The sequence below is a fragment of the Columba livia genome, chromosome 11, assembly GCF_036013475.1.
Source record: "Columba livia isolate bColLiv1 breed racing homer chromosome 11, bColLiv1.pat.W.v2, whole genome shotgun sequence".
In the NCBI taxonomy this organism is placed as follows: Eukaryota; Metazoa; Chordata; class Aves; order Columbiformes; family Columbidae; genus Columba; species Columba livia.
In genome coordinates this window covers 1153858-1178900 of record NC_088612.1, presented here as the reverse complement: position 1 = coordinate 1178900, position 25043 = coordinate 1153858, and the positions used below count along the sequence as shown (strand labels likewise).

The following is a 25043-nucleotide window of genomic DNA, read 5'->3' as shown; positions in this document are numbered from 1 at the left end:
TAAGAGGCGGTGCCTACTCCTCCCGCGCCTGTGCGTCGCCTCGTGGTTGCGTCACTGAGCGGCGCCGGCGGTGTGGCTGTTGTGCGGCGGCGGGGCCGCGCTGTCGCCATGGCGGACATGGAGGAGCTGTTCGGCAGCGACGCGGACTCGGAGGCCGAGCAGAAAGGTGCGGGGCGCCGCGCTCCCGTCCTTCCTTCCCTCCACGCTCGGTGCGGCCCTGCCCTGCGCCGGCCTGTCCCGCAGCCGCGGGGCGAGACGGAGGGCCAGGCCCCGCGGGGGATGGAGCGGGGCGGGCTGAGGGGCAGCGCCCCCGGGCCGGGCCTGCTCCGCACGCCTGCTCCGCCGCCCGGGACGCAGAGCGCAGGGCGTTGTGCAGCCGGGCAGAGCGGCCCCGGTGTGCGGGGCTTGGCGGGGTGACCCCGCTCCCCGGGCTGCGGGACCCAGCGCTCCGGAGGGGCCGCTTCCCATCACCGCAGCCGCGGAGATCCCGCGCTGGGCAACAAAAGCGGGGCGGGCTGATGAACCCGAGGACGTGCCGTCACCTGCTGGTGGTGTGGGGGGGTTCGCGGTGGTGGAAACAAAGCGGGTCTCCTGTTTGCACGTGGTGGTCTGGAGAAGTTTTGGCTGTCACCGGCATCTAAAGGAAATGGTGGAACGCCTCCCTGTTTAGGTCGTTTGTATATTTGTAAAACGCTTGTCTCAGTCGCCATAAATTATTTTTCAAGTCTCGTGTTCCTTTGTCTTTCTTGTTTGAAAGTGCATTCAACAACCTCGGCGTTCAAGAGGGTGGAACAAACGTGTCAGGGTACATAAGGCAGCTAACTCAAATTAAAGAAATTAATTATCACAGTTTTAGATTTGGGGATTCCCATAAGCCATGTATGTGCGTTCACTTATTTTAAGCCCTCGCTATTTCAAATTTTATTTCCTTTTGTATAATTGCTTGTTCTTTCTGCAGCTTTAGAATCTTAGACAATAGCTTGTGGTTTCAGTCTTTATGTGGCATCCATCATTTTTCGCTGTGTCTTCCACTGGCTGTGCTTTCATTAGTAGATGTTTTATTTCATTATTTGAGGTAACTCTTCCAGTTCTTTGTTGCAGTTCTCTGTAAGTTTTCTCTGGATTTTCAGGGTTGGGGTTTTATAGAGCAATGCCTGTTATCCTATGGGTTTCCTTGTAAGGACATTTTAACTCATGAAAGAGTGATGTTTATCTTGCAGATTCCGATTCTGGATCTGAATCTGACTCTGACCAGGAGAATGCTGGCTCCGGCAGTAATGCTTCTGGAAGTGACAGTGACCAGGATGACGACAGGGTGGCAGCAAAACCCAGTAATAAGGAGTTATTTGGAGACGATAGTGAGGATGAAGGGGCATCGCATCACACAGGGAGTGACAACCACTCTGAAAGATCCTACAACCGATCTGAAGCTTCAGGACACTCTGAGCATGAAGATAACGATCAGTCAGACGTGGACCAGCACAGCGTTTCGGAAGCTGCTCACGATGATGAGGAGGATGACCACGGGCACGGGTCAGATGAAGGCAGTCATCATTCAGAGGGAGATGGTTCAGAAAAGGCACATTCAGAGGATGAGAAGTGGGGCAAGGAGGACAAAAGTGACCAGTCAGACGACGAGGAGCGACAGCAGAACTCTGATGATGAGGAGAGGCAGCAGAACTCTGACGATGAGGAGAAAGTGCAGAACTCTGATGAAGACGAACGGCCGCAGATGTCTGATGATGAGGAAAGACTCCAGAACTCAGACGAGGAGAAGATGCAGAACTCTGATGGTGAGGAGAGGCCCCAGGGCTCGGATGAGGAGAAGATGCAGAACTCGGATGATGATGAAAGGGCTCAGCATTCCGACGAGGAGAAGATGCAGAACTCTGACGATGATGAAAGGACCCAGCACTCCGATGAGGAGGATCAGGAGCATAAATCTGGTAGGACTGAGTACAGTGGTAATGATTTGTGTCTGGTTTGACCTCTCTTTATTGCTTCATTTATATTGGCCTGAAAAGAATTGGGTTTCAATGCAAAGGCATTAATTGTGTAGCTTTCAACTACAGTCACCTTTGCAGCCTTTTTATGCAACACTTTAAAATTCCTTTTCATCCGAATCAACTTGGTAATACGAAAGAATTTTAAAATATGTGGAACAAATTCTTAATTTGCTGAGAATAATTATGCTCCTTAGCAGAGTCTGCGAGGGGCAGTGATAGCGAAGATGAAGTTCTGCGAATGAAGCGAAAGAAACCAATTGCATCAGATTCAGAAGCGGACAGTGATACAGAAGGACAGAAAGGTAAGTGGTGGCCTTGTTTTGTGGGTTTTTGGTTCATTTAATCCTCATCCTGAGTGCCCCATTCAGCTGCGGCAGAACTTGATAAAACCAATAGCACTTGCTATATAGTGTAACTAGAGTGCTGTGAGAATAACAAACCAGCACAGCAGGAACTCTGCATGGGGAAGTACACGCGGCTGTATCACTTTCTCAGTTTCCCCTGTGAGAGACGGAGCTTTTCTTTGGCCAATGTTGGTTCCTTTTTTACTGAAAGGTGTGATGAAATGGTGCCTCTAATCAGAGCAGCCCCGAGGGGCTGTACTGGTGTTTGGGGTGTTCAGCTGCCTGAGCAAGAGCTGTTGATTCTCCTGAGAAGTAAAACCTCACGTGCATAATGAAGTTGCGGTTTACATATACTTAAGTTGTTTGCTTGAGTAAAGGATGATGTTACACTCTTGATTCTTCTGTTGCCATTTTTCAACTAGATTCTCTCATTTGATAGAGCCTCTCCAGGAAAACATAACTTGAATCCTTAGTTTAGAAATACAAAGGAAAACTTTTTCAGGATAAGAGAATAGGGTATGCTTCATAAACATTCACAATTTTTAACCTTTGTAGGTGATTTTAAGTGGTAATAAAAGTGAAGGATGTGTTTGTGTTCCGTGAGCGTGCTTGCATGTAAGGGGGTGTGTGCATATATATGTGTGTTAAAATAGTAATTTTGTGCTCAAGAGCACGCAGATGTCATGGATCTGTTTGGAGGTGCAGACGACATTTCCTCCGGGAGCGATGGAGAAGACAAACCACCAACGCCAGGACAGCCCATCGTGAGTAGACTTGGCTTTGGAAATAGTTAACGTGCCATTCCACACTGAAATGTGGAACACTGGCCGACTTTGATAATTTACTGAGAAAAGACTTAACAGCATTAAGTAAGCTTTACAGTTAATTTTGCCCTAGCTGAAAGAATTATTAAAGTTTTATAGATAGCAATGTCAGATAGATTCATTTATCTGCCTTCCCCCAATCCTGCTCCACTTTTCATACTTGAAAGAAATACACCGAGTAGTTTTGATTGTCATCAAATGAAATACAAAGTCATAGCTGTCTTTGGCACCTTAGTACAGCTGCTTGACGAGTATTTCATTTTGGGTGTGATGATAATACATAAAACTACTAGCTGGGAGAAGCTGTCCTCCGTTTCCTCCCCAGTGCTTAGCTGAGAACTCTGTGTCAGTTCCGTTGCTGGCTCCGTGCTGTCTTTGATTGCTGGAGTTTACACCAGTATTTGAAATCGCTTTAAGCGGCATGTGAAAGTGCTGGATTGGATTGCTTTGATGGAAAATGTGCAAGCCCTTTTATACAAAGCTTCCTGATATCTCTCTGTGCATCTGCATGACGTTTCTTCCAGCAAAATGGAAGTGCTTATTAGAGCAACAGCAGCCAGACCGACTTCTTTCACTTACGCTCCTATTTGCCTTTCTGTCATTAGGATGAGAATGGACTGAGTCAAGAGCAGCAGGAGGAAGAGCCTATTCCAGAGACTAGGATAGAGGTGGAAATACCAAAAGTAAACACAGACTTGGGTAATGATTTGTATTTCGTGAAGCTGCCCAACTTCCTTAGCGTGGAGCCCAGGTAACTGCGCATTATATACATGAATGATAAGGTTTTTTAGTGCTTCCCTATACTGCTTTTGTTCTAATAATACACTAAGTATGTTAGCTCTATTTGAAATGGTTGACATTACGTTCCACACTTCTGGCTGTGATCAGCAATAGTAGCATCTATTGTTATCTTATCGAGTGCTGAGTAATTTTCTTAGGAGCTGAGGTTTCAGTGTGATTGAATAACTTTTTGTCTTTAAAAACCAGACAAAAATATGATGTACTTGAAAGCACATGGTATCAGTTGAATTTTAACCATAGATTTAGGCTCTCAGAGTTGTGAAAACCAAATGCACTGGATCTTTATGCACTTTGGAATGATAGAAACATCGTTTTGAATTTTAGAATGATGCTAAATGTACTATTTACCTATGAAGAAGCTGGCTACTTATTTTCCTATTTACCTAAGCCAAGCTAAAGAAATCTTCTGGAATTCATAAGGAGACACCAAATGAATTACTTGAGTTGTTTGTGGTGTCAGGTTTGGCCCTAAAGGCCGCCGGCAGCACTTCTGGTAAACTGCTGTGAAATCCCGCTCTTCGGGTGTTTTGTTAAGCAGCGTTACTGCGTTGTTAGTGACACCTCAGCCAAATCATTGCTCCTGCTATGGGCTGGTTCAGGAGAGAACCCTTAAGAATCCGGTTAGCGGCTGCGATCGGTGAGAGAAGTCCTGAGGGTCTTTGGGGGTCGGACAGGACTGAGGACAGAATCGTACAGTCGCAGGGTCTGTGTAGCACTTACTGCCCGTGCAGCAACTTGGAAACAGTTGGGAATGGGGGCAGGAAATGCCCTTCCCCTTCACTCCCACCCCAGTCATCAGGTTTTTTTGGAGGAAGAGAGGAAAAACAGTCCCATCTTCCTTTCCCTATGGTTGGTTTTGAGATTAAAATTTAAAACTGACAAATATTGTGCTGTTAGAAGATCCCTAATTCACCATACTTATAAAATTATAATTTTTCTTTTTATTTTCTCTATATAATATTGTGTATCTTTTGTTCCAGACTTAACCGTGGCCTCATAATCTTGATGATAAGGAAAGAGTATTTTGGGAAGCAGACTTGCTTTCTTGAGGCAGAGCTGTTTAGCCAGTGGGAGCGTTTAAGTGGCTGTGGCCGGTGGCACTGGGGCCGCTTGGGTGGGTCTCCCGTGGTGTCACATCCATGCAGTGCATTCCATGCGGACGCGCTGCTGTGTCCCGTGTACAGTCTGAACCTTTCAAGCACCTGGTGCTTTGCACAGCTCTAGAAGAATCTGGATTAAGTTTTAGAAGAATAAAGAGTGTGTTATATTTTCAGACCTTTTGATCCCCAGTATTATGAAGATGAATTTGAAGATGAGGAGATGCTTGATGAAGAGGGTAGAACTAGGTTAAAACTCAAGGTATAATGTTCATTTTCCTTTTCTCTTTTTCACTCATCTAGCCACATTTCTTCAAAGCCCATTTCAGGTATTTTTGAATGGTGTTCAGAGATGTGGTTCAGATTTTGAAAGTGTGGAGCAGTTCAGCACTGAGAAAATTTGATCCATTTCAGTAATAATGAAAAAAAAGCTTGACAGCTGCATTTCACCTATGAAAGTGATACCTTTCACCTTCGTTTCTTTGCATCATGCAGCAAATTATTTGGCCTAACTGTAATTCTTGACCTATATAGAGTGTATTTTACCACAGTATTCTCTACTGTGAGTTGGAAAAAGTGTTTTGGTTTGTTTTTCCACAGGTAGAAAACACAATACGATGGCGGATGCGCCGAGACGAGGAAGGGAATGAGATCAGAGAAAGTAATGCACGGATAGTCAAATGGTCAGATGGAAGGTTAGTCTGGACTTTCTGCTGCTGCAGGAGTACAGTTGCTCTTACAGTGAAACGCCGTGCTGTGCAAAATTGGAAGGTCAAGAAACTTTGATGTCAGTTCTGCACAGCAGAGATTGTTGTAGTCCCTGTGCCTTGAAAATTTCATGCTCTGCTTAGTTTGGATTGAAATATAAGTATTGGCTATGTATAAAAAGGAAGCATGAAGGCTTTCTCCATTTATAAATGAGGCCAAAGCTGGAGTGTGGTGGATTTATCGAGTAACTGGTGGAGGGCTCTCTTTGCAGCATGTCTCTCCACTTGGGCAACGAGGTGTTTGATGTGTACAAGGCGCCGCTGCAGGGAGATCACAACCATTTGTTCATCAGACAGGGGACGGGTCTGCAGGGACAGGCGGTTTTCAAGACCAAGTTAACCTTCAGGTAAACCTGCTGTTCTGTGTTAAATGTTGATACTACTTTTGCAATTAAAAGTTGTAACTTTTCATAAACCTTCACAGCTTAACTGTTCAATAAGAATATGCTATTTTTCAGACTCAATATTTCAATAAGATTTTTCCTAAATTAGGTGTCGCAGTTTGAAAGGACAGTGTGTCATTCACTGCAATATGTGGGCTACATGTATTTTTTTAATGTATGTTTTAATTTTCATTTTTAAGTGCAAGTCATCGTCTGAATGAGAGAGAATTTTAATGTTTGCTGAAATGAACCTTTCTGCTGATGCACAGTTGCCTCCAGATGATGATTTTGTCTTGGGATACTGGTGTGAAATGTGAGGGTGATTATTGAGGCTGTTAATGGACTGCAGATGGTTTGGCAAGAGCAGAATTGATGTCTCCAGTAGCTGCTACAATGCAGATCAATAAATAATTTTTAAAAGGATGATTTTTTTTTTTTACTTTTGTGCAGATTAATCTTTGAAATCTTGAGCATGCCGACCTGAACCGTTGTCCTTTAGAAACGGATGCATTCCTTCAAGTATCTAACGCAGCAGTAATTTTTTAACAGGCCGCACTCCACAGACAGCGCCACTCACAGGAAGATGACGCTGTCTCTGGCAGATAGATGTTCAAAGACCCAGAAGATCCGTATTTTACCAATGGCAGGTCGCGATCCCGAGTCTCAGCGCACAGAAATGATTAAGGTACCGTGACATGGAACTCTCCTATCTGCTGATTTAATCTGAAAAATTGCAACTGTAAGATAGTTGGATGTTTCTGAACATTTTATGACCTTAGGAAAAACAAGACGTATTTTGGAGTTACAGACAAGAGTTCTTAGCCATGGGTGCAGTTTGCGTAACCTTACGGATTGCAGAAAAATTGGAATATGAACAATCTTTACACTGCTGCAAAATTGTTTCAGAAGCTTTGGTAGAATACACGGTGCTCTTGAGTATTTTTTTCTCAGTCTTGATGTAGTGCTCCTTCCTTTGGGCAGAAAGAAGAGGAGAGGTTGAGAGCTTCCATTCGCAGAGAGTCTCAGCAGCGGAGAATGCGGGAGAAGCAGCATCAGCGCGGTCTGAGTGCAAATTATTTAGAACCTGATCGCTATGATGAAGAGGATGAGGGCGATGATGCAATCAGTCTAGCAGCCATCAAAAACAGATACAAAGGTGGCATCAGAGGTAATAGTAACACATAACAACACATAAGTAGGGCCTGTGTGATTCAGATGGATGAATTTCACAGCAGGGTTCCTGGTAAGATTGTATTCTGTCAGTTCATTTCATAAATGAGACATGAATTCAGTTGGCATAAACTTCGTTTGTTCAGTCTGGGGTTAGATTCCTCTGGCTTTTGTGGGACTAAATGTAAGAGAATTCTTTTTCATGTTCTGTCTTCCTCACTGATTTCAGATCCAGAGAAACATTAGTCTTTTCATTTTTCTCTGCAGAGGAACGTGCTAGAATCTACTCTTCTGACAGCGACGAGGGCTCAGATGAAGATAAAACACAAAGGCTGCTCAAGGCAAAGAAACTGACTAGTGACGAGGTAAGAAAAGGGGTTTGTTCTTAAGCTGTTCGTTTTCAGTCAGGAACGTTTCCTGCACTAAATCGAGTTTTTCAAACGGAGACTTTTGTGGTTTCATCTCTGTGATGAATGTATTGTTTGACTTGGCCTGCTTTCCGTGGTAATTAGTCACTGATTTTCTTATACGCTGCATTAGTTCATAGACCTGAGTGATTCCCGAAGGAGATCGGTATTGTTATTCCTGCTTTAAAGATGGCAGAATTTATGCAGAGTTATGTAAAGTGACTTTAACTAAAATTACGCAAGGAGTAAGAAGACTTAATATTGGAATCCTAGTGTAGTGTTGTCTCCTAAGACAAGTGGTCCTCTCCTGTTTATTATGGAAACAGCAAAAGAGTCTTTTTAAATAGAAGAGCTAAAAAGGTGAATGTCATTGCTAACCAGACGTTATCCATCACCCACGTAGCATCCTACACATTAGGCCATGATCAAGTTAGCCGTTAGCTACAGCAGAAGGGCTGTTTCCTCTTCTAAAGTTGTGGTTTATTGGTTTGTAATTCATCACTGCTGGGTGTAAGCAAATGAATTTTTGTGTGCATCAATTAATTTTTCTTTTAAAGACACAGATTCTGACCTTTTATTATCCATTGAGGAAAATGGAATGTTTTGGGAAGTGTGACAGTAATCCTGGAGGCGGAGTAATCCAGAGGCGTGTAGACAGAGCTGTGGTTTGTGATCTCTGCTGGTAGAAACTGAATTGTTTGTAAGACACTACTAGTTGTTAGTGATATAGCAAGGTCAGGACTTTGCAATCCCAGTCTCTTAGAAGAAAAGCTCGAGCTTTCTCTGCTGCTGGCGGAGCCGTAGCCTCCATTTTACAATGCCCGGACTTTCAGGTAGTATTCCCAGCAGGGCCACGCAGGGGTGCTGCAGGTTTAGGAAACCCCCAGCAGTGCACGGCTGGTACTCGCAGTCACCGCCTCCAAGTGTGGCGTTGGGATGTGCGTCCGCACACGTGAAACACGGACTTGTTGTACAGGGACCTGCTGGGATGTGCTGTCAGTCAACGACACAGCACAACCTTTGTCCTCATAACCATTTGCTGCCGTTACTGAAACATTGATCTGTTATTAACACACTTTATCAGCACGGGGCAAGTAGTTCTACTGTTGCTGTAGTTCATGGGGATATTCTGCTAAACAGGAAGATGAATCATGTAACAGTAGCCCAGCGAGATCACAAGAGAGTGCTTGTTTTGGGGAAGAAGCTGTCATTGAGATTCCCTCCCCTGCTAACTTCTGTTGTCCATGCTTAAAATTCCTTCCTGACAGAGATTCTTACTGTACTAACCTAATACGTTACTGTAGAAGAAAATGCTCGAATAAAAAAGTTATTCATTGCAGTTCTGATACTCTAATAATTCATTACAGTCCTGAAACTTGATCTTGCTTGCTTCTTCAAATCCAAGTAATGCGTGTTGCTTTAAAAACCAAAACCAACAAATGGAAAAAGGGATGAGGTTTCTTAGACCCGAGGATATTTTTAAAGATACTCTTCTTTTTAAACAATAATTGAGTTACCGCTTGTTTTTCATGTCAAAATTGGTGAGTTTTGAATTAACAACTAGTGATTTGTAGTTTGATTAAATGCTTTTGTAGCATTCTGATTTAAAATGTTGTTTGGAAGGATGAGTTAAACCGAACCGGTATAAATGCACACGGAATAAAAATCAACCTGTTGACTCTCTCTTTCGGTGCTAAAAATTGAGCATCCAACCTATGGAAGTCATTATGTTATTGCTTGCAAACAGGTAGTTACCTCAATGATCCGAGTTCCTTTGACCAGCTCTTTGACGCCTCCTGAGCTGCTGGACTTGGGCTGTAAACCGTGTGCTGGCTGAACTCGAAGAACCGATGCACAAGCGATCCTGCAGCACGGAATGGAGAAAGCAGAGCCAATAGTTGTGCTTTTCTCCCAAGAAAGAATCTGAGATCTTTTTGTTGTTCTTCCGAGTTTATTTTAGATTGAAGTATCTTGAGGTTCTTTATTTTGCCTTTTTTTTTTTGCCTTTAGGAAGGTGAACCTTCTGGGAAGAGAAAAGCAGAGGATGATGACAAAGCAAGTAAGAAGCATAAAAAATATGTGATCAGCGATGAAGAGGAAGAAGATGACGATTAGTATTGAGGAAGAACAAAAGTTGATTTCTTTTTTATATATATATTTATATATATTGTACAGTTCTCTTACAACAAAGATGTAAGTAACCATAATTGGGTTATTTTGATAAATGAAAATTCCCCTGAAGTCGGTGGTTTTGGTGTGAATAAAGATTTTTGACTTCCCTTTGTTTTTTCAGATTTTCTCCTGTTGCAGTAGCTGTTGCCCCCTGGATCATCACAGTGCCATGCTTTTAATCTTACACAGTACATTTCAGTTTCGTGAATTGGTGTAACTGGTTATCCAAGTGAATTCATCAGTGGTTTTCACTGGGTTCATTAGGAGAAACCGTTCTAATCTTTCTAGAACGCTTAGAGGCTGAGTTTGCCTGACGGTGTGGCGATGCAGCTCGCCCTTTGTGTGGAAGGGCTGGAAGAATATGTGAGCGCTCCAGTACAGTTCTTTTTTCCTACATGTTCCTTGTTTCCTGTGGACAGTCCATTACTATGCTGGTGTATTTTCATGGCTGAAAATACTGCTTTGTATTTGAGTAAACTGAGAATCCTGCGGTTGGAATAGTTAAGCGATCATGTAAGACATTTATTTTTCATGCATCGAAGCCCAGAACAAAAATGTGTGTGTTGCCTGAGCGTTAATCATAAGAATGACAGGCACATGCTGATGGAAATGGGAGTAAAAGCACTTACTTAAACAAAACCACGAAATTTCTACCAGCAGAGATGGAAGCTTCCTTTAAATGAACCACAATGCAAAAATATATCCTAACAATAGTGTCTCATAATTTCATATAATCCCTCTGGTGCAATTTCCTATTGATCCTGGTTGGTTTGATAAGTAGGTTTGTGTAGCTGGAAGGTCACTGGAGGAGAATGTTCTGGACAGAATCTTTGCTGCTTTTAGACTGTTTTAAACACCTTCTGTGAGGGTGCAGTACCAGTTGCAATGTGTGGAAAGGCTGGAAGAAATACCTGAACCTTTCCACACTTCTTTCAAGAGGAAATATCCCGTATGTGGTTTCTCCCCTTGGTGAGGGAACATTCAGGTGGTGTCTGTGTTGCTTTTTTAACAGGCTTTGCACACAGTCCTGCAGATTTTCTAAAGGAAAGAAACCAGAACTAGCTTAATGCCTCTTTAGACAAAACCATTGGCCACCATTGGTCAATGCCTCTTTAGACAAGACCATATCCACCATTGCTGTGGATAGTTTATGATGTGGATTCGTGTAATGCAAGATGAAATAAAGTAGCTGACAGTTGTGTAACAAGGACTGTTACCCGGTGCAAGTGCTCCACAGTGCGCACTTTGCTCTCCTGACATTCCCTGGTTTTTGAGATAGAGCTTTCGACCTGGACGTCATGCCGTTGTCACCTTTAGTCAGGCCAGTAGTTTGTGCATCTCTCCTGCAAGTATGAAAGCAAAGTGCAAAATTCCATCTCTGATGTCTGAGTGTGTGAGAAACTGTTCTTTTTTTTTTCCCTCTAATTAAATTGTTACCTAAGAGTTCCTGCGCCTCGTTAATGTGTAGATAAAACCTTTCTCCATCTGCTGGAATTCTCTCCCTGTGATCCTTAGTTTAGCCGTGTGCTGGCAGGCGGGCTCTGACGCGCGTTCCCTGCCGTGCGCGAGCGGCCGGGGGGCAGCCGGAGCTCAGACAGGGACCCGTCCTGCCCGGGGTGACGTGCTGTACCTTCACCTGAAAGCCTGCCAGGTGCCTCCTAAACAACACATCTGGCACATGGAAACCCAGCACCATTTCACTGGTAATGCGTTTGCTTTTATGTCACTTTAACTGAAGTGTTGGGTATTTTTATTTTTACTAAACCCCTAAGAGTGCAAGTGTTTTAATCACTTTCATAGGTCTGATGCTGACTAAACCTTTACTAATAAGCCGTCTGCTTTAGCTTCCAAAAGTGGATTACAAAGATGAAAAGAAGCCATTTTTTACACTGTCTTCTTTTGTAAATTGCTCTTTCAAAGTCTTATTTAAATGTGGAATTTTGGAAAGTGTTTCCTCAGCTCAAATTACTTTAGCAATCATCTTGTAATTAAAGTCACTTGAATGAACTTAGCCTTATCCACACTATTTTCTTTTTAGTTGTTGATGTATGGTTTCATTTCGCCTAAAGACAGGTTTTGCTCTTTCTTTTCCCAGCCTCCAAGTACGAGAGAATTACTTGCAATGGTTTAATTTTACCCAAATTAAAAATATGAAGACAAAGGAAAGAGAATGTGGATTGAGCTGTGTTGACTCTTGTACTGACTGGTCGGAACGCTCCTTCCACAAGGGCATGATTTGAACTGTGTGAGTGCTAGATCTGGCTAGTGCCAGGGTGTAGGGTAAACTCTCTTGTGACAGTTACTGGAAGCTGTTCTTGCCTATTTAGTTTTGTTGTGTCGAGTATATCCTCCAGCTGTATCCCAGGTTCCAGTTGTTGATGTGGAGTTTTCTTCCTAGTACCGGTAGCATTTTCCAGCAGCCGCTTTCCTGCGCCCAGCGTGCAGGGGCTGGATTTGGGGCGCAGGACACCCCCTGGGCTGGGGGCTCCTGGAACGGAGCAGCCGCCCCTCCAGCCCTTCACTCCACCTGGCAGCCCGTTTGGCCAGAACTAACCCAGCTCAGTGAGGCAACTTGCTAAACTGTCGGGAAATCTCTTAATTTTGGCCAAGTTCTTGTGTTTTCTGCCAAGCACGCCTGCAGAACTGCCTGTGGGCATCGCTGCCAGCTCACCAAGTTGCTGTGGTTGTGACTCAGGGACATTGCGGAAGGCAGAAGTAAACATGGCCTTGGATTTCTTCTGAAAACTTACCCTGAGCATCCAGAAAGAAGCGAAGACGTTTCTACAGGCGTAACCGCTTGAACTGGCACACGGAGCAGCTGTTGGTGCCGTGAGGAGGTGCAGCCGGACGGGCCCCGTGTGTGGCACCAAGTCCCCGCTCGGCTCTGCCAGCGAGGCTGCAGCCCGAGGAGCGCGCGGGACGCGCGGCGGTGGCTTCCCAGGCAGTCACGGGAGCTTCTTGTGAGCCAGCGGGCACAGGGCTCCTGCGGGTCGGCCCATTGCAGTCCAGCGCTTTTGTTCAGCGGCTCTCTGGGTGCTGCTGAACGTGGAGAGGTTGTTACGTGGAAGTGATGGAGAAGATGATTTGTTTGTGATCCATGTTTTGGTTTTTGCTCCGAGAGCTGTAATGTCGCACGTTGTAGGCTGTGCTGGCACTGGGGAACCCGGGGCTGGCCTGGGGAGTGCTGCGGGCGGGAACGAGCCGGATTCCCGCTGCCCAGGGATGGCCTTGGACTGGAACCCGCTTCTTAATGCTTGTCTGGACATGAAAGACTCGCAGAAAAGCTGCAAACTGATATTGATTACTAGCTTTTATCTTTAATTGCTTTAAAACTCTTGGGCATTCTAAGTAATTATCTACCCTAAGTAGTTGAGAAAATAACATAAAATTAAGTAAATCTGTGCTGAAATTCTCAGACACAAAGCCTTTGTGAAACAAAAATCATTTGTCAAGACTTTGGTTTTTTTGAGGGTTTTGGTGTTTTTTTTTCAGGGCTGCTTATGTGCTTTGAAAGCCCATGAGTCTTAGTTTGCTGGGCTGATATTTGGAAAAAAACAGTTATTAAAGTAGAAGCTTAACTTCAGATAGTGATTTTGGGTTTAGTCTGGGTTTTTTCTTCCATTAAGGCTTAGTCTTGAAGCAATGAGATGTGGTAGAGCCAGTTTACCAACAACCACAACTTCATGTCTCTGGGTTATGTTAATGTTTTCTGGGAAGCAGTTATTGTTAGTCATGGAATCATACACCTGTTGCATTCTTTATTGTAAATTAAAGATAAAGAAAATCTTCTAAGACAGTGGAAGTATTGACTAGTATACCCTCCTTTTTATATCCGATGACTGAGTCAGATTATATCTCATTTTGTTTCATGCTTTTCCTGCCTTGCTTCAGAATATGCGTGTGGAACCGAGGTGCTAATCTCCGCCTGGTCATTCGGCAGTTTTCTACGTTTGGTTTCTTTCATTGAGTGTAAAGATCTATGATAAACATAAGAACAAGTTCTTACAGTAAGGTGCATTATTCATCTTATGATAAACCCATTTACATGGATGCTGAAGGAACACACTCATTTTCAACATGTAAAGGGAATAAACGGGAGGCTCTGGGGCCAGCCCTTCCGTGCGGGTGCTGGGTGCGCCTGCGTTTCGTGCTCCTGTGCTGGGCTGGGGTGTCGTGTGGAGCTCCAGCATCCTGCTCTGGCTCTTGTCCTGGCCACGTTTACTGCCTGCAGCTTGCAGGTTTGGTCCCTGCTACAGAGTAAGATAACTGTATTTAAACTGTGTAAGCTGGCTATCTCCTAGTCTTAGTTTTCAGCTTAAAATAAACTGCTACATGGACTAGTCTATATTTGTCACAGGAGGAGTGTATCCCGGAGTCGATAAGGAAGGATCGAGCTCAAGTGTTGCGCTAAAACATGGTTGGTTGGTTTGTTTCGATTTTCTTGTTTTTCCCTCTCAAAATTAACTGGAAAAAGCTCAAGTGCCAAAATCACAGTTGTGCGATTTAAAAATGATCCCGGGCAGCTTATGTGTTTTCAAATGTATTTATTTTTTTCCCCTGATAACGTTGTGGGGTTTCTCCTTTCTTGCAAGCAAGTTAATCTGTTTCGGTTTAAGGTTTTAATTTAGATTCTGAGAGGTATCTTTATTTAAATAAAGACAGATCTTTCATATGTTTCTTTGGGGATACCTCATTTTGTATTAACATGGACACAATTTGAGGTATCGTCCCTTTTCCATACCCACCTTGCTACACGGTGTATGTCAGATGGGCAGTTTGTCCTTTCGATGAACTTCCTGTGTTGTTTCTCTCAGTACAGGTTTTTCTGGTCAATAGGAATGGAAATGAGAATGTCCTCCTTTGGAAATACCTGCTGTCACTTTGAGAATCACTGGTGATCACTTACAGCTTCGCGTCTGGTGATGAAACAAGAGGCTTAAATAACAAGGACAGGAATAGTCGAGTGTTAGCTCACCGACTAAAAATATTTCTCTGTTGTTTCTTTTCCCCCAACAGTTCCCAAATATGCTTGGATTCTTAAATGAATCTTCTGCAAACGACCAGGATGTGTTCTTATGTTGGGACTAACCGCATTTAGGTCAGCCTAGCAGGAGAACACAGGATGCAGATCAAACTCTTGCAGTACTTACAGTAAAGACACTTCAGCCCGTAGCAACCTCCTGTGTGTTAGAAAGAGTTGAATTGATGAAGGCTAAACTTTCAAATTACAGTTCCAGGAAAGTACGTCAGTTTTGTAACAGTCCAGCTGTGTATGAGTGGTCTAATATATATAAGACGTACATTGCAGTGGCCTATACGTAACAATGAATGGAGTCAGTGTAGAGGGGAGCAGCCTTCAGTCAGCAAGTTGACTTGACAGGCCTGTGCTCTTCAAGGAGGGCTGACGCTTTCCCGAGTGCTTGGGCTGATGGTGAAGGACAACCGACCCGAGCTGAAATACGGTAAAGTGGTCAGCTTCCAGAATAACACACAGCATCCCTAAACCAGTGAGGCACAGGCACGTGGTCCAGCATGTGAACGCTGTCTTAAGGAAAAGATCTGTCTGTGCAGCTGATGAGGGTGTGAAAGTCTGTTGGTCCCTGGTGAGTTTTCATGGCAGGTTTGTAAAAGATTGAAGACGTGTTGTACAGTGAAAGCACTAACTCAGCCTTGACCTGTCACCGTGTGACTATGAAAACAAAAGATGCATCTCTTTCAGGTAAGAGGGGGATCAGCCTCCCTGGGAAAACCAGTTTTCTTTTTCTGAAGTAGGATGTGCAAATAAGGCGTACGCGGGAAGAAAAAGACAAGTATCTTCAGTGGAAAACACAGAAGTTTGTTGCTAGCGGTTCTCTGAAGTTACCGAGACAAACTGGTCTCCATTTCAGCACCGGTGAAGCGCGCAGCCACGGGACGTGCCTGGTCACCGTCAGCGTCCACCTCGGGTCTGTGCTGAAACTCTTCCAAGAAGTTACAGGAGAGGCAGCAAGCGGCAACACAGCTGCCGTACGGGCAGGTTTTGGACAGGGCCCATCAGCGGCACAGCGAGGAGCGCGGCGGAACAGCACGGAACAGCACGGAACAGCTCTGGCGCCCGTTTCTCTGAGCTGGTTTAACCTCCGGTTTAGCACGTTCAGGCTGTGCTGCCCAACCCCGTCAAAGCGTTCCCATATGGGATTATATCTCCAGCTAAACTTAGGAGCACTTTCCTCTCTTGCAATCGCGTTTAGTATGGGTAGTAGGATATACATAGAGAATATATTGATTTTTATCTTGACAGCCAGCTGGCTTGATCTGGCTGCCCTTATTCTATAGACGTGTTGGATAGGATGTTGCTGTAAATAGAAAAGTTTGATAGGTGTTAAATTATCTGTGTTTGAGTTGAAATATACTCAATTGCAATGGGATGAAAAAATTACAGGACAGGGGAATGAATATTCAGGGATAGCAGGAGTTGTCCTATATTGGCTGAATGAGATCCAGGGTTTTCTGCAGCCCTAACTGCTCCTGTTCTTACCACACAAGTAACATCTGTGCATCTATTTGGGTTATTTATAGTGCTTGTCTGGTTGGTAATTAGGTTTGTGCCTGCTGTAACCATTCAGATAATGGTTTTTCCCAGATCTCCACGGGCAGGTGGCTGGTTTTCTGCTTCTGCAACGGAGTGTGTGGAAAACTCCTCAGAAGGGCCCAGTGCTGCCCATTCGGCTGGGGCCACCGAGCTGAAACGCATTTGCTTCTGGAAAGTGTTTGCTCACAGCTGCCCTGGGTGGACGCTCTTCTGTCGTGAGCTGAACGATGCCGCTATTTTCATGGTAGTGGCAGAACACAAGCAATTAGGAGCCGAAGACTTTCAAGTTTCATACCTAAGCTATTGTTAAGGACCTTGTGACCAATGAGCTCTGGGAAGCTCTTCAGAACCGCTAATTGCTGTAATTGCAGGTGTGGTTGTGCATATAGCTGGGTACTGCGTCCTGAGACACTTGCCTCAGTGCATCAGTGCAGATGCTCTAGGAAGGTGCTCGAGCTCTTTGGCACAGCCAAGAAAACAAGGTGTCACCTTTGTGCTGAGGTCTCTGGGGCAGTTGAAGGCAGATCCATTGCACGCCCTGGGGCTGAACCCTGAGCAAACACGCGTCTCGTTCAGGACACTCTGATTGTACCACTTGGAAAGACTGATCAGCTTTCAGAAGTTATCGGAGATTTTGAGTAAGTGGCTTTTTCAAGGCCTTGGAGGGGTCCAGCTTTTAGATGTTTCTGAAATCAGGTTGTGTAGGTGTTTCAAAAACCTGAAAAGCTTTAAAATTAAAGGAAGATGGAATAGATGGGGGGAAAAAAAAACTCCAAAGCAAAGGTGTTGCTTTGGAAACAGAGAAATGGCACAACTGTTGTCAGGTGTTGAATCCAGCAGAGGGGACGGATGAGGACGTGGGCAGGACGTGCGGGGGGATTGCAGCCACAAGTCCCAGTCATTTGTAGTGTATATTGTGTCTTGGACGCGGTGGTTTGTTGCAGCTGAGCTCGAGAGGCAGAACATTATTTCTCCCTCCTTGGAAAATGTGATAATTAACAAAGAGTGGGCTCACAAATCAGAAAAAACCCTCAAGCATGCCCTGTCTTTCTATCAACACGCACTAATTAATCAGAACTAAACAGGGTGTCTGCCAAAAGGATGTATTTTTCAGGACACGATTCCAGATGGTTCTTTCTAAACCGTATAAATATATGTATTTTAAAATTGGTAACAAAAAAGACTGTAAAATAAACTGAAATCTTGCCTTTAAAAAGCCCCAGACATTTAGAACACATACCAATGCAATTTAGCCCAGCCGGGCTCCCGTGTCCCCCGCAGCCCCAGCACCTCCCTCTCGTCCCATTAGCCCGTGGTTTATCGCTCCAGCTTGGCAGCTGAGCTGTTGCCGTGTGTTTCTGCCCTTGCGAGGCAGGGCTGCACCCTCCTAGGTAGGAAATGTTTGGCTGTTGCGTAAGTTATGGACTGTTAAGTGTCTTTTCAGACAAGGTGCAATTTCATTCTGCTCCAAGACGGTCCCTTTAGGCGAAGGATCCTGTGAGTGCGAGGCTGTCGATGGCGTTGGGTTTTAGCCTGTGGCTGACGCCTCTTTGGTCTGGGGTTGCGGGTTTAGGGCCATGGTGTGACATGGAGGAGCAGCTGCTGTTAGTTGGATGGGATCACAGCTTATAAACCTATAAGGGTTCACTTCAGAGTTTAGGAAGCGGGAAAATGTTTGCTGTGATGTATAGGGCAGTAAATATTTAAAACCGCAATTCTGCAGTACGGAATACTTTGGTTCTTGGGCGATTTGGTGTGAAACACCAGTGTTGGAGGTTCACAGAGAAGTAGTTTGGGACGTGGACCTTCATGTTCTGAGACAGGATAAGCTTGATGTAAGCCTTCCCGATGGATTTTGACCTGTTGATTCCCGACGATGTGCTGCTTAGTTATCTCCAGTTTCCCAAGGTTCTCTGAGTCTCAGCTCACCTTTTGCTACAGCTTCAGGCACTACATTTTCTGCTCTTAGTAGGCAAGGACAAACTGCAATCTTCATAGCTGCTTTTTGTCTAAACGCGATGGTGTCTCTCATTCAGTCGTGGACCACTGAGCTCTTGCCAGCTCCGGTTTGCTTGGGCTTCTGAATTATTCCTGCTTCTGGGAAAAAAGAAGTGTCTTAAGGCCTTGCAGCTTAGAATCCCCGTGTGTGTGCTGGAGTCGGTTGTGTGAGGATGAAGCAAGGCTGCAGGCGGCGTGAGGTCATTTGGAGGTAGCAGGTGAAATACCTTTGTGCTTTGGTGTGACCCTTGCTGAGGCACTGGCAGAGCTTTGATGTGGAAAGCTTAGATTGCTGCTTTGGGCCGGCTGTAACTGGTCCATGTCGCCACTCATCAGTTTCAGGGTTTCAGAAGGGAACAGGGCAGATTAGCAGAGAGCAACACACGAAATCCTTGTCTTTGGGCAGCTTTCTGGTTCTTGTGACTGGTTTCCATGGCAGGAAAATACACAGCTTTGGTTAAACCTGTTACGTGTGACTTTGTTGTTGTGCTCTGCAATGGTTCCTGTGTTTAACCGTGACGCTGAGCCGCGTAAAACCTGTGGGTGCTTGTGAGGTGGGAGCGGCTGGGGCGGCCGTGGGCAGCCGGCGGTGTCCCTGCCCCGTCACGCCGACCCCGTCACCCCACCAAAACCACCCAGGGCGTTCTCGTAACCTGCTGGCGCCTCAGCATCATCGAGGGTAGAAAATGAGATCATGCTGTGCGTGGTTGGGAGTTTGTGTATTATTAATACTGAGTATGAGGGGGAATTTGTATTTTGAGTTGAAGATCCCAGCACGTGCTGGGATTCCTCTTGTCCCACCTGTGGGAAGACAAGTTAGGCAGAGATTTTGTGCTGCCGGATCTACCGAGGTGATGCCACAGGTGTGTTTCCATGGAGTGAGGTGCGAGTACGGGGCTCGGGTACCATGTACGCGCTTCCACTGGCAGAAGAAGCCTCATAATCCCGGTGCCGCTCAGATCCTCATCTGTTCAACAGCAGCGCAGCGTGGCGGTTCTCCTTTCTTCTTCTGAACATCTGCCAACCCTGTGCAACGAGAAGAGCGGTTCACAGCTGCTGCTTGGAGGAGGGTGGCAGCAAGGAAGGATTCCGCGTTTGTAGGAGTGAGGGATGTCCCTGGGCAATGTTGGTGGTAAAACCCTGATCGTTTCCCTCCCCCAGCAAAGCACCTTGTTTCTCTCCAGCCGCTTTTCGCTTCCCCAGCCCTCAGTTGCAGGCTGCCGAGGTGCAGAATCGCTCTGTCCACAACTGCTTTTAACTGATAATAGTAATCGCCGCCTTTTGCAAAATGGCCTGCAATGTGTTTTATTTCTCTTGCTCTTCTGCTGGCCTGCTCTGTTCTCTCTCATTTTGATTTGTAGCTCTACATATGGGTATGTTAATGGAAAAAACCTTGAAGGGACAGACTGTGTGTGCTCAGACAGCCACTTCAGGAGGAGTACGCATTTAGCTGCTTAGATTTCCATGTATGTACCGCATTATGGCCCAGCTGAGCAAGCGGAGTGTGCATTTAATTTAGTAAACGTCTTTCCTAACCTGTCACAGCGCTGCTTGTTTTGCTAGAACATATGTTCTGGTGGGGGACTGTTGATTCAGCAAAAATAACCATAGCCAGTAGAGCTGATCAAATGCTCCAGAAATAGTTTATCACATGAATTATTCAATGACTGCTGCTGTTTCTTATCACATAGTGTGTTTGACCAGGGGGCTGTTCTGCTTGCTCACCTGTGCGGCAGGTGCAGAGGTTTCCCGTGCTCCTCAGGGGCGGTACAGCTGGGACCGGGAGAGCCTGGAAGCTCTGGTGAAGGACTGAGGTCCTCTTAAAACATGTCCTGGTTGGAGCCTTGCAGTTGGCAAAGCCAGGGAGGGTCCCTGGGCGACACCAGCTGAGCACGTTAGAGATGCTGCAGTTGATTTTTGCGCACTGGCTGGAGGCTGCTGCAGCTGTGCCGGTAGAAGGGATCACTGCACGGGCTCTGGTGGTGGCTCCAGGCACTGGCCTCGGGGGCTGAGGGAGCCTGGGGTGGTGGGTGTCTGGTGGAGATGTTGGTTTTTGTGGTATTTATATACATTCACTCTTGCATCCTTTTTGAGATAGTCATTAAGGAGATGTGAGTCCCCTTAGATCCTTAGGCTGTGGTGAGCAGAGAACGCAAAGCCGCGATCCTGGTGTGTGGTGCTTAGGAGGCGCCATTGACAGGATCCCCTCCCGTTGTGCTGGTGTTTTCCATGGCCGCCTATTTCACAGAAGAAAAGGGCGAGGAGGCTTCCCCTGGGCTGTGCTGTGTTCCGGAGGCCCAGCCGCAGGGACCTGCTCCTCAGCCTGGGCACAGCTGCTGCGGCTCTCGGGGTGGTGCGGGGGGGATGACAGGGCTGTTCCTGCGGTGGCTGCTGCGGGCGCCGTGTCACGTCACGCTGCGGGCGCCGTGTCACGTCACGCTGCGGGCATCATGTCACGTCACGCTGTGGGCGCCGTGTCACGTCACGCTGCGGGCGCCGTGTCACGTCACGCTGCGGGCATCATGTCACGTCACTCTGCAGGTGCCGTGTCACGCTGTGGGCACTTCCACGGCAATGTTCCCCGCTCCACCCTCAGCTTCTGGTCGCAGCTCCTGGAACTGAGCGAACCTTCCCTCGCGGTGACACAACTGCGCGTGGGGCTCTGCTGAGCAGCTCTGCATTTAAAGCAAACACAAAGATGATTTTTCTCTTTCTTGCTTTTAATATTAACGGTAAGACCTATATCTGTTCCTCAGTCAGTGGAGTCCCGTGCAAAGCTCTGTGCTGGCTGCCTGGTGTGAGGTGAGGACGCGTTGGCCACTTGTGCTGCCCCGGGGGGTGAACTCCACCCTGCTGCAAAACCAGGCGGGATCTCCATCCTCCTGGTGACCAATCAGCCCCAGGTTAATTGGGCTCACAGTGAGAGTTTCACAGTGCTGCTCATACCATCTTGTGCTCTGAGAATTCAGCAAATTCTTTGGAGAAGAAAGGGTTTAAAAGTCACAAGCCAAGAGCTGAATGTCTCCTAATGTCACCTCAGTGCCTGTAACCCCCACCCGTCACATACCTCGTAGCGGGGTGGGATCCAGCTGCTCCGAGTACATTGGCCAGTGCAGGGAGAGCTGCGGCCTGTATGAATATTTCGTGTACCAAAGTACGGCTCAGGTGCAGCTCAGTGCTGTATTTTCTTAGCAACAAAACCTTTCGACAAAGCAAACCAAAGCCACTTGACAAAACCGTTCCTGCCCCAATGGCCTGGGCTTTCCCTCCGGCAGCTTTGCCGATAGACCTACCTGTGCCACAGTGTCTAAACTGCATTGGTGCAGTGTTGTCCCGCAGCATCTGATAACATCACAGAGCAGCAGAGAGCATTACTGGCCTGGCAAGTGTGTGTCTGAGGAATCCGTCTCCACCCCGAGACCGAGGGGAGGAGAGCAGGCGCTGTATTTTGGCTGAGGTTCCTTCGTGTATTTACATTTTCTGCTGAGATGAATTGCCTGTAATGGCTAAATCTGAGCGACTCCGTTCATTGGGGTTTTGGGTTTTGTTTTTCGTGTTCTTTTTGTTTGTTTGTTTTCCCCTGCAGCCTTGCGGTCGCTCTGCAGTGCTGCACAGGGATGCAGGTCCGAGTCTGCACAGTGTATCACAATCCTTCTTGATCTTTCCTCCTGCCAGTGAACCGATGCTTAACTATCTGTCACGTGGCAAGCATTCAAGTTAATTGTGTATTTAATAGCTGAGCATCCTCAGGGCGGTGGCACTAACCGCGTTGGTCATGGTACAGCTGGGAGAACCCCCCCAAAGCCAGCTGTGATGCCAGCCTGTCCTGCAGAGTGGCAGATGAGGCAGGTGAGCTTAGACGAGCACCTCGGTGGTTCGCTGGGGCTGCAGCGGCTGCTCTGCGGATGTTCTGGAGCTGCTGTTGAACGCCCCCTTTGCCACGCAGCCCCGTCCCACCCCGCCGTGCCGGGTCTCCCCCTCTGCTGCTGCACCAATGATTCTCTGCGAGCCGGCACCTGTTGAGAAACCGCTCCCGGGACGGGAGCTGCTTGCAAGACTGGAGTGTACAGGACAAAGTGTGAAGCACATAGACATCACTGCAGACATCCAAAGACGTGCTCCAGAAGGTGTGTTGTTATTCTGACTTGCAATTTGCTTCCCAGGTGTTACTCTGACCCGAATTTCATTTTTATTTTATTTTAGTAGCTGAACAAACATCTTTCTCTCATGAGAATGTTCTGTGCTTGGCACAAAGGAGTTACCTCTCTGGAGTGACAGTACTTTGGGCAGCGCCAGGCTTTTCATTGCCACGGCAAAGGGTCTTATGTGGCGTGAAAATAAGATGAAACCTGCTACATTCTCCATCATCGACACCATCGACAAGGGCTGCGAGTCCTGCACTCGTTCTGCCGCGAGCCCGTTCCCGATGGGCAACGCTCCAGGAGCTGAACCCAGCAATAGCAAGGGGAAACGGGCTTGAACATGAGAAGGTCATGTTGTGTTGCTTCTCTGGTTTCCCAAGCCCACTGCGTGTCCCTGAAAGACCTAGGTGAAGCTAAAATTAGTCAGATAAATATTTATAGTAGATATGTTAGGATATAATCCTCAAGGGGTCTGGTTGCTCTCTCTGTGCTCCGAAATGTACTAAAGGGGAAATAGTAGCGCTATAAATACTGTCGTGTTCAGCTGGGTCATTACCTTAGGGGTGTTTATGGTTGTTTTCCAGGGACTAGAGTTGCAGCAGGGAAAAAATTAACAGGGAACTGAGAAACCGGTGGAGGGTGATCCCTCTGCAAACGATACTTTGGTTGCAAGGCTTCGGTTACGCAACGATTCATCATTACAGTAGCAATCGGGTTTAAAGTCCTTGTATGTGCAAGTCACAATTTGTGCAATGTTTGTACAGGCTGGTCAGACCATTCTGTTGCATATTCCTTTGGAGAAGCCCCAGCATGCAGGTGTTTCAGTTTGCTTGTGGTCGAGCTTTTAAAATTTCCTTTTCCTTACATTAGAAAATAGACCAGTGCACAAGTTTGTGAAGATTCAGACAAAAATAATGAAAGTATGTTATTTTCCAACTGTCAGTTTTCCACACCAATTTACTTAGACATCTTCCAAAGTATTTAGTATCTATAGACAAGCAAAGTACAACTTTCTGTAGTAAATGAGTTTCTTTGATTTGGTTTTGCTCTTTCCCTTTATAGGAGCAAAACTCAGGGTGCTGCTTTGTGCTTCCTCGAGAACAGGCTGCTCCAATTCCGGTAACGAAGAGGGTGGAGTTTGCAAGAGTTAGAGCAGCTTGCACAGAAAGTAAAAGGACCTGATTTTCATAAACCCATGATCCCCAGCTTCTTTGGGAAAATCTTTGTGGTTAATGTGCTGCTCCTTTGACCAAGAAGCTCCTGGCATGGAGAAGTCTTGCTGGGAAGCGTTTGAAATAAATCTGCCGAGCTGGTCTACACGTAGTGTTTTACTCTATGCAGACAGTACATGGAGTATATTTAGGTCCATGTCTACATTTAGTGTGTTGTTGTGAAGCATCTGACGAGGCAAAAGGTCTGAGTTGTGGGGACGTTGTCTTTTGAGTATCAATAGTGAGCCGAAACTGTCCTGTGTCATCGGTGTTGGGGTTACGTACACAGTAAAGAATTGGTCCTGCTTGCATTTGTCATGACTCTGTTGTTGATTTTTCAGCTTCCTTGTGACAACAGGAGCTCTGGAAGGGAAGGAATAAAATATCTTTGCTGAATGTAGTAGCAAAGATGTGAAAGAAGTAAGTGAGCAAAGTGTGCTGTGAACTGTGCTCTGGTCTGGGCTTCCTGGGGTCTCCAACCGGTTGTCCCAGTGTATCTGAATACATTTGGAACCGGGATGATCAGCGTGACGGAGCAGTGCCCTGTGACAGGCACCAATCAGCTTGCCTCTACCCAGAAACAGAGTTTAATTTCTCTACTGTCAGTCATGTTTGGCACACGTTTTATCTAGTTCCATCACCCGTCCTTCACCCCTAACTTCCCACACTCTTTCTCCTTTGACCTCTGTTTCAGATCCCTCTCTTGTGGTTGTGCATCATTATGTTGAATGGGCGGCTGCAGTCACTCCCCAAACACCTGCTGAGCTCTGGAAGCTTTATCACAGATCAGGCAGCATCACGTGGTGGCCCCAGATTACACTGGAACAAAATCCTCTTCGTTTTTCTCCGTTTTCTTGTTTCCAGGTGGAAAGCTGAAAATAGCCTTGTTCAAACAGGCCTCCCACCGAGCCCGCGTGAGCCTGGCAGGCGCTAGAGATTGAATCAGTGCTTCATGATTTGGTTTTCACTTAACAGTTCATATCAGCGTTTGAAAAAAAAAATGGCGCTACCCCTTCTTCACTGAAGAGCTTTCAGCTTTGTGCTTGGCGATTGCGTTTATTTGATCCTGTACAAGAAGACTGATTTTCATGCGATTTCCTTCTAATGTCAAGCCATAAAGCAGCCCGGGGCCTGATCCCAGAAGAGCTTA

General features: G+C 46.1%; 2 protein-coding genes and 1 long non-coding RNA gene across 7 annotated transcripts in view; 2 read left to right on the top strand and 1 right to left on the bottom strand.

Moving 5' to 3' along the window:
- Positions 1-12: 12 nt before the first annotated feature.
- LEO1 (LEO1 homolog, Paf1/RNA polymerase II complex component) lies at positions 13-13773 on the top strand. 5 transcript variants are annotated; one of them, XR_010475317.1, is made up of 13 exons: positions 13-166; positions 1221-1946; positions 2201-2308; positions 3020-3114; positions 3780-3925; positions 5250-5334; positions 5673-5767; positions 6052-6186; positions 6772-6907; positions 7204-7390; positions 7660-7757; positions 9810-9992; positions 12067-13773. XR_010475317.1 is itself a non-coding variant. In XM_005510069.3 (12 exons), the coding sequence occupies exons 1-12, from the start codon at positions 109-111 to the stop codon at positions 9912-9914; spliced, it is 1971 nt and encodes a 656-aa protein (XP_005510126.2). In that variant the 5' UTR covers positions 13-108; the 3' UTR covers positions 9915-10078. The 5 variants fall into 5 exon arrangements, 2 of the variants coding, with proteins under 2 accessions (XP_005510126.2, XP_005510125.2); XR_010475318.1 differs by lacking the exon at positions 12067-13773 and adding an exon at positions 10093-11978 and having other exon boundaries at positions 2204-2308; XR_002423080.2 differs by lacking the exon at positions 12067-13773 and adding an exon at positions 10093-11978.
- The window catches only part of MAPK6 (mitogen-activated protein kinase 6), an 83945-nt gene continuing 70441 nt past the window's right edge, over positions 11540-25043 (top strand). Inside the window, exon 1 of the mRNA XM_065076409.1 lies at positions 11540-11674. The gene's annotated coding sequence lies outside the window, so the exon portion shown is untranslated. The remainder of the gene's footprint in view (positions 11675-25043) is intronic.
- On the bottom strand, positions 17235-22657 carry LOC135580549 (uncharacterized). The gene is made up of 3 exons (XR_010475320.1): positions 21834-22657; positions 20266-21215; positions 17235-19566 (listed from the first exon to the last, which is right to left on the bottom strand). It is a non-coding gene; the product is annotated as an uncharacterized LOC135580549 (long non-coding RNA).

Bases quoted from the DNA above. Each gene is read 5' to 3' on its own strand.
- LEO1 (XM_005510068.3), top strand. From the start codon at position 109: ATGGCGGACATGGAGGAGCTGTTCGGCAGCGACGCGGACTCGGAGGCC. The intron at 5,335-5,672 runs GTATAATGTTCA...GTTTTTCCACAG, and splicing joins GAACTAGGTTAAAACTCAAG to GTAGAAAACACAATACGATG. The intron at 6,187-6,771 runs GTAAACCTGCTG...ATTTTTTAACAG, and splicing joins AAGACCAAGTTAACCTTCAG to GCCGCACTCCACAGACAGCG.